The sequence below is a fragment of the Scatophagus argus genome, chromosome 3 (genome assembly GCF_020382885.2).
Source record: "Scatophagus argus isolate fScaArg1 chromosome 3, fScaArg1.pri, whole genome shotgun sequence".
NCBI classification, from domain to species: domain Eukaryota; kingdom Metazoa; phylum Chordata; class Actinopteri; family Scatophagidae; genus Scatophagus; species Scatophagus argus.
In genome coordinates, this window is record NC_058495.1 from 19,245,848 (window position 1) to 19,252,069 (window position 6,222).

Below are 6,222 nucleotides of genomic sequence, written 5' to 3' on the forward strand. Positions count from 1 at the left end.
CACACACACACACAGAAAGTCACTTTAATGGGCTGATGCTGCACATATAAACCCACTTGCTGACCTGCTGCATGTAAACATAAATGGAGGAAAAAGAAAAAAAAAAGTGTTAAGTTTTATTTATTCATCTCCACAGGAAAAAGTTAGACGCAGTAGTGAGGAAAAGTGCTTTCTGAGAAATAACTTCCACGTACAGATGGGGCAAAAATGATGTAACAGAGAAAGTGCGTGACTGTGAGCAAAGAGATGCAAACTCTACATCTGCATTGTGTCCTAAATCTAAGACCAAAGTGTTTTTGTTCCTCCATCGTCATCCCATCATCAGTGGGATATCTTTCCCAGCAGCATGCTCTGCAGCTGCCTGATCCTGCTTTCCTGTGGCAGCATCAGGCTCTTCTCCGCTCGCTCCTCCTCCTCCTCCAGCAGCTGCTCGATGTAGCAGGAGGAGCCCAGCAAGATGTGGCCTGTGGCCTGCATGGAGAAGATGGTCCAACGCAGAGCCTCCCTGGAAGCGCAGCACAGAGAGAGAAAGAAAGAAAGAGCGTGAGGAACAGCAGAGGGATCCACAAAACACAGCACATTGGAGTAAGCTGGGACATACATACGTCTGTGAATATTATCAGGAAACAAATTGCCAATTCTTGAGTAATTGTCGCAGAAAATGAAACAGACAAGCGTGACACGCTGACATCAGCTGACGGTAAAATAACTGACAGGAAATATTCACAACCTCAGATGATCATTTCTCAACATGAACTGCTTCTCCTAAAAGGGACATGAGAAACAAATCTCTTGCAGTGCATTGTGAGAGCAAAAGCCTCATATTTGACAAGTCTTTAAAATTTAATCCGCTCTGACTGACGTTCTGTGCCAAAGCCGAAAACCGGCAGATCTCAGCTGCGATGACATAACTCCTCCCAAATTTAATCTAGGTAAAATCTAGTCTTTTGTTTTTCTGCAGTCGGACCATTTCAACTCTGTCACCCACAGAGGTATTCACAGTAACGCACGAAATCAGAAATTACATGTTCGAGGTTGAGGTCGAGGTTGTGTCAGAACTGCAACCGGTGCTAGTATGATAGAAAAGCAGCCGGTACGCAGTAGAACATGAATCAGAAAATAACTGAATAAATCAGAATTGTTAGTAGGTTGCTTTGCAAGAGTGATGATCCGCTGGGTCATTTATTCTTTAGAAATTAGAGATTACATTGGTCCAATTTTCACTTCTAACTGGATTAAACTCTAGGACTAGGAATCCAAATAGTGTCTTGGTGAGGTCACCAGAGAAATGATTTGACCTGAAGAAAAAAAAAAAAAAAAAAAACATTATGCAATAATAATAAAAATATCAGAAGGTTTCGGGCTCTTTCACTCACTTCAGCATCTTTTTGGCAGCGTAACAGCGCAGGTCATAGGACACAGAATAAACACCATACAGGGTAGCTTTCACGTTCAGGCAGCCAATGAAATCCTTAGGGTTGTTCTTGTAGAGGTCAAAAGTCAGCTTGGCCACATCTGTTCGGTGTCGCGGCCTGCACTCGCTGAGCTGATTTCTGTAGGGGCTGTTCTGCGAAGCGACAGGAAGAGAAACGGGTCAAAAAGGGTACGAAAACATCCCGCTGGGGTGTCTGCGGCCAGTAAAACAGTGAAACAGCTCCTGCCAGTGATGATGGGAAAGCCAAATGACAATGAAGCAAGGTCAGGTTGAGGTCACTTGAGTAAACATGTGTGGCGGGGGTGCAAATCCCTGCATCAATTTCTATGGAAATTAATAGCTTTTGGGTTAACATCATTTAAATTTGATGACACCTCTGGGTCTGATTAATATTCAAGCCCAGCCAATATGACGAAGGAAGAAACCAATCTCTGGTGTTCACCCTCCGCACAATAAGTGACACATTACTGCCCTTTTCAGTTTGAATGATCAAATATTTGCTGATTAAATTTCATTGAATAGTCAGTGTATTATTCCCTATCATCCATATTCATGGCTGCTGCTTTAAAGAAACAGATATTTCCCCGTCTGCTCAGTCACGACATCAAATAATCACTGGCACAACACTGGCAACAAAGCACTGAACACAAGCAGGTGATCAATATGCTAAGTGTCTCACTGTGCAATTTTAAAGCTGAAGCCACTGAGTAACAGCGCCACCCAGTGGTTGATGTGAAACGCTGTCATACTTGGTGAGGGGTCCACTTCTGGCCCTTTTCCAGGACCATAAGGACAGCGTTTTCAGGCAGCGTCTGGAAGAACTCCTCTGTGTCCACACCTGTGCCATCTTCATCCAGCACCAGGGCGCTGACACACGGTACACTCAACGAGTCGCTGACCTGAGAGAGCACATAACTCATCAGAGAAACAATTCAGATAAGGTCCATTACAGTGATAGCATCATTAGTCAGATAAACCTCAGACTTGTGAACTTTTACCAGCATGCGCTTCAAATGTGCATGAGCCTCACAGATGGTGAAGCAATAAGTGAGTCACAGGCCAGTGTGTTCGTGGTCATTTTAATCCTCTGTGCACACCAGGATGCCTCCCCGCTTCCTCACTATATCTTTAGCCTTAATGTCACATAGTGCTCGTCATCATCATCCACCCTCAGCTACATCACAGGTCCTCCCGCAGCCTTCTTACCTTGCTTATCAAGTCTTCGAGTGTGTCTGCCATGATGCCCTTCTTCACATTGCGGTCGGCGTTCGTGACTCTGAAGGGCCTTGGCCGAGGAGCTCGACCCGACAGGAGCTGCTGGGTCATGGAAGCGCTGGCTGAGACGCTGGCTGTCACACACCTGGAAAAATAAAATACATGTACACATATATATATATTTATGAGTTAATAATGTTAAACTGTCAACAGTGTTGATTAATACATCCAGCCAGCAGAGCAACGTTCTTACTTGGAGAGGGAAGACGGAGTCAAAAGGCTGAGGGACTTCATTGCATAATCCATCTGAGATCACCTCCACCTGCGACTGGAAGGAGCACCAGTTTAGAGATTAGATTTCAGTGAAAGACAACACATCATCATCGTTAGCGAAGGGTAACATGACTGACAGACCTCACAGGATGAGAAGCTTTGAGTGAATTTTGCAGCTTGAAAATAAATCAACTTAACATTAAAAACAATAATGAAAATTTTAATACTGCAGGTCCTATTCAGTGCCAAGTCCCTCATATGGATGTTTATTTATAAAATAACTCAGTTATCCAGCAAAGTACACACATTTCACAATAACAAAAAAAAAAGACACAAAAATTGACAACATAAAGAGTTGCAGTTGTAGAAAGGTGGCACTTCACCAGCTGCTGTCCTGACTGCCATTGCAGATTACCTCTTTAGTGGTTGCTGTGTTCCTCAAGTGCTGCTCCGAAGTCTGTTTCCACCACTGAGCCTCTCTGATAAACGTACGCTTTCTTCTCTTGCTGCTTTTCCTTACACCACTTGGTCACTGAACTTTGTGCTGATGACTGTTGAGCCGGTTGCAGCTTTATTGAGTAATCCTCCATGAACACTCCCACTGACCCTCCCCTGTGAAAGCCCTGGGTCCCAGTTTGTCATCCACAGAAACATAAATATCCTAAAGGGCCAGTTCACCCAAACAGCTAAAGTCACATTTTCCCCACTTTCCTCTAGCTGTATGTAGCCATGTAGTTCTGGATTTGTTTCTTTCAGCTTTGAATTATCATCATCATTACTTGACAGATTTCATTGAAACTACTTTTTGCTGAAGAAAGAGACCTCATGAAAACTTGCTGACAGTGTATTAATGTGGCCAACCAACAGATACTGCAAGGATATTAAAAGGCATTTAAATGATATTTTTAATGCTGAAGGTATTTGGGTGAATTGATCCTTTAAAGACAATGGAAAAGGCAGTTCAAAAGATGACCTTATGTTGTGACTAATAAAATATGAATGTGGATTCATGGCTCTTCAGGAGAGCCAATTTGTCATATTAGATCTTGTGGTCAAAATGTTTCTAACACAATCTCAGGTACAATCTTGACATCAAGCTAAAATGAAATAAGCACAGATAACACACAGGTGATCACTGCCGTGTTTTCTTCCTTTAGTACAATCAATAAAGATTTGTGAGTGCATTTGTGATAAAAAAAAAAAAAAGAATAAATAAAGGTGTTTGGGTGCTGTACACATTCTAAAATTCCTGTTAGTTCAAAAGGAAAAAAACGACAATATGCTGTTTTTTCATAAATCCCTACTGAGACTTCAACTGTCGAGACCATCTTGAGCTCTGTCTCTGTCACAGGTCGGGAAATATATGTCACAGAAGAGTTCCCAGATTACGTCACCGTTCAATGTTCACCACATGTTATCTCACACAATGGTGTGTTGGCTTATCCAGATCAGATCTGGACCTCCCAGTGTTTTTCATGTCATTTTGCACAGCGAAAGCTACAGATAGTCTGAGATCACTGGCAACAGAGCTCTTAACCAGGTACAATTTTAAATCAGAAGAAGTGGAGCCACAGCTAAAGGTGTCAAAAAGATTTCTCCCTTCCTGTTCAAGATGACCCTCAACTAGTAATTTTCCTTGTAAGAAAAAAGTCTTGTAAGAAAAAAGTAAGACATCTAAATGTTTTTCTTAGTGGTACTCCGTGCAACCTGACTTACACACCTGCTGCGAAACAAAGAGATACACCACAAGATATCCTGCCCCGCTTAAATAAGCTTTAGTCCAGATGAAATGCCAGAGAATAAAGACTTAAAATCACAGCAGCCATTCTGTCACACAATTCAAATGCCTCTGAATGCCTCTGAATGTACCTCAGGCTGACTGAGAGTATGAACGTTTACACAGACAAGTAAAACACACAGTCCTGACATTATGGCCAGGCATGCTGTCAGTGTACCGAACAGACCATAATCCTCTTTTCATGTTTAATGTGACCCTACTGAAATGGCCAACAAAGACTTTCTGTAAAGTAGAAAAGGGAACATCACAACTGGTGGAAAGTGAGCTGGAATTAAAATGTGGGATTTTTCAGAGGAGGACCGGAGCTTCTCATCATGACATACAAGCAGCTCAATAAAAAAGGTAGGTTTTATGTTGTTGTTGTTGTTTTTAAGATCAAATGCAGTATGTGGAGCATACAGACAGCTCTCAATATAGTAAAATCCGTTAAGACTGTAAAATAATTTGGTACAGTTAGAATAGGTTCTGATTCAAAAGGATCTCTGAAGGATTTAAACGACAGACTGCAGTAACTTGTCATCTGATATGAAGAGTATTCGATAGCATAATGCTAAGTAACAACAAAAATGCACTTGTCTCCATAAATGTGAATACCACCCGAGCAAAAAATTAAAACAAGTTAAAAAACACTTAGACAAAAAGAGCAAGGCAACAGTAGGTAAAACATTCAGACTTACTTATTCCTGCCGTAACGTGCCGCCACATGAGCCCCTCGCCGTCTCAGGGAAACAATTAACGACACCTGGATGAGACTGATTAACGGCTACAGTCCGCCATTTTGGCTCCGTTCGTTCCCTCTTTTCCCTCGCTGCTTCTCTAGCATTTGCACAAAACGCAATCCAGAGAAGTGGACAGAATGGAAATACTAGACGATATGAAGAGCTGTATTTTGATTTTTTCTAAAGAGTAATACAGTAAATTGCTGAAGACTTGTATTTTGGCAGTCTGCGAGTGAAAGAGAAACCACGAGGACATCATGTGGACAAACGACGAACTGCCTCAATTGGGTTCGTCAGTAAGCAGGAAAAGTTGTCCCTGTTCAAGAAAATTTCCTAAATTACAATGTCGTGCATCTTTTACTTTACTAAAGTCGCACCATAAAAATATAACGCACAAAAAATATCAGCCTATGTGAGTTAAAGGATAGAAGTAGCCTTTTATTAACAAAATGTAGTACTTTGGATAAACTCAAAATGACTTGAGTCAGTTGCTCTTTGAAACAGAGCATAATGGAGTTCAGGTATAGAATAGAATAAAATAAAAAATACACATCTGTAACTTACTTATCTACTTGAGTACCACTGGGATTGGAAACAGCTTGGGTCCAAGTTTATTTCCTGTATCCTGTAATGTTAGCAGCTGTAGCTGTCAAGGCCAATCTGTGAAGCTACTTAAAACCTGAACTGAAAAGGCTAAATAAAGACTCTGATTTCGCAGCAGACTGCGCTCATTACATAAAACAGAATAGCCTGCAGTTAAATGTTTATATGATGATGAGTGG

General features: G+C 41.6%; 1 protein-coding gene across 2 annotated transcripts; it reads right to left on the reverse strand.

Annotated features, from left to right (window-relative positions):
• Positions 1-102: 102 nt before the first annotated feature.
• cidec (cell death inducing DFFA like effector c) lies at positions 103-5,977 on the reverse strand. Of its 2 annotated transcripts, XM_046384517.1 has the most exons (7): positions 5,399-5,977; positions 3,339-3,474; positions 2,904-2,978; positions 2,642-2,795; positions 2,185-2,334; positions 1,377-1,567; positions 103-505 (listed from the first exon to the last, which is right to left on the reverse strand). In XM_046384517.1, exons 3-7 carry the CDS (start codon positions 2,954-2,956, stop codon positions 322-324), a joined length of 732 nt encoding a protein of 243 aa, XP_046240473.1. In that variant the 5' UTR covers positions 2,957-2,978; positions 3,339-3,474; positions 5,399-5,977; the 3' UTR covers positions 103-321. The 2 variants fall into 2 exon arrangements, with proteins under 2 accessions (XP_046240473.1, XP_046240474.1); XM_046384518.1 differs by lacking the exon at positions 3,339-3,474.
• Positions 5,978-6,222: the final 245 nt, after the last annotated feature.

What these genes read in the sequence shown, in the direction of transcription:
- cidec (XM_046384518.1), bottom strand. Translation starts at nt 2,956, where the DNA reads ATGGATTATGCAATGAAGTCCCTCAGCCTTTTGACTCCGTCTTCCCTC. An exon ending in ACTCCGTCTTCCCTCTCCAA is followed by an intron (nt 2,796 to 2,903) that starts GTAAGAACGTTG and finishes TTATTTTTCCAG; the next exon opens with GTGTGTGACAGCCAGCGTCT. An exon ending in AGAAGTGGACCCCTCACCAA is followed by an intron (nt 1,568 to 2,184) that starts GTATGACAGCGT and finishes GTCGCTTCGCAG; the next exon opens with AACAGCCCCTACAGAAATCA.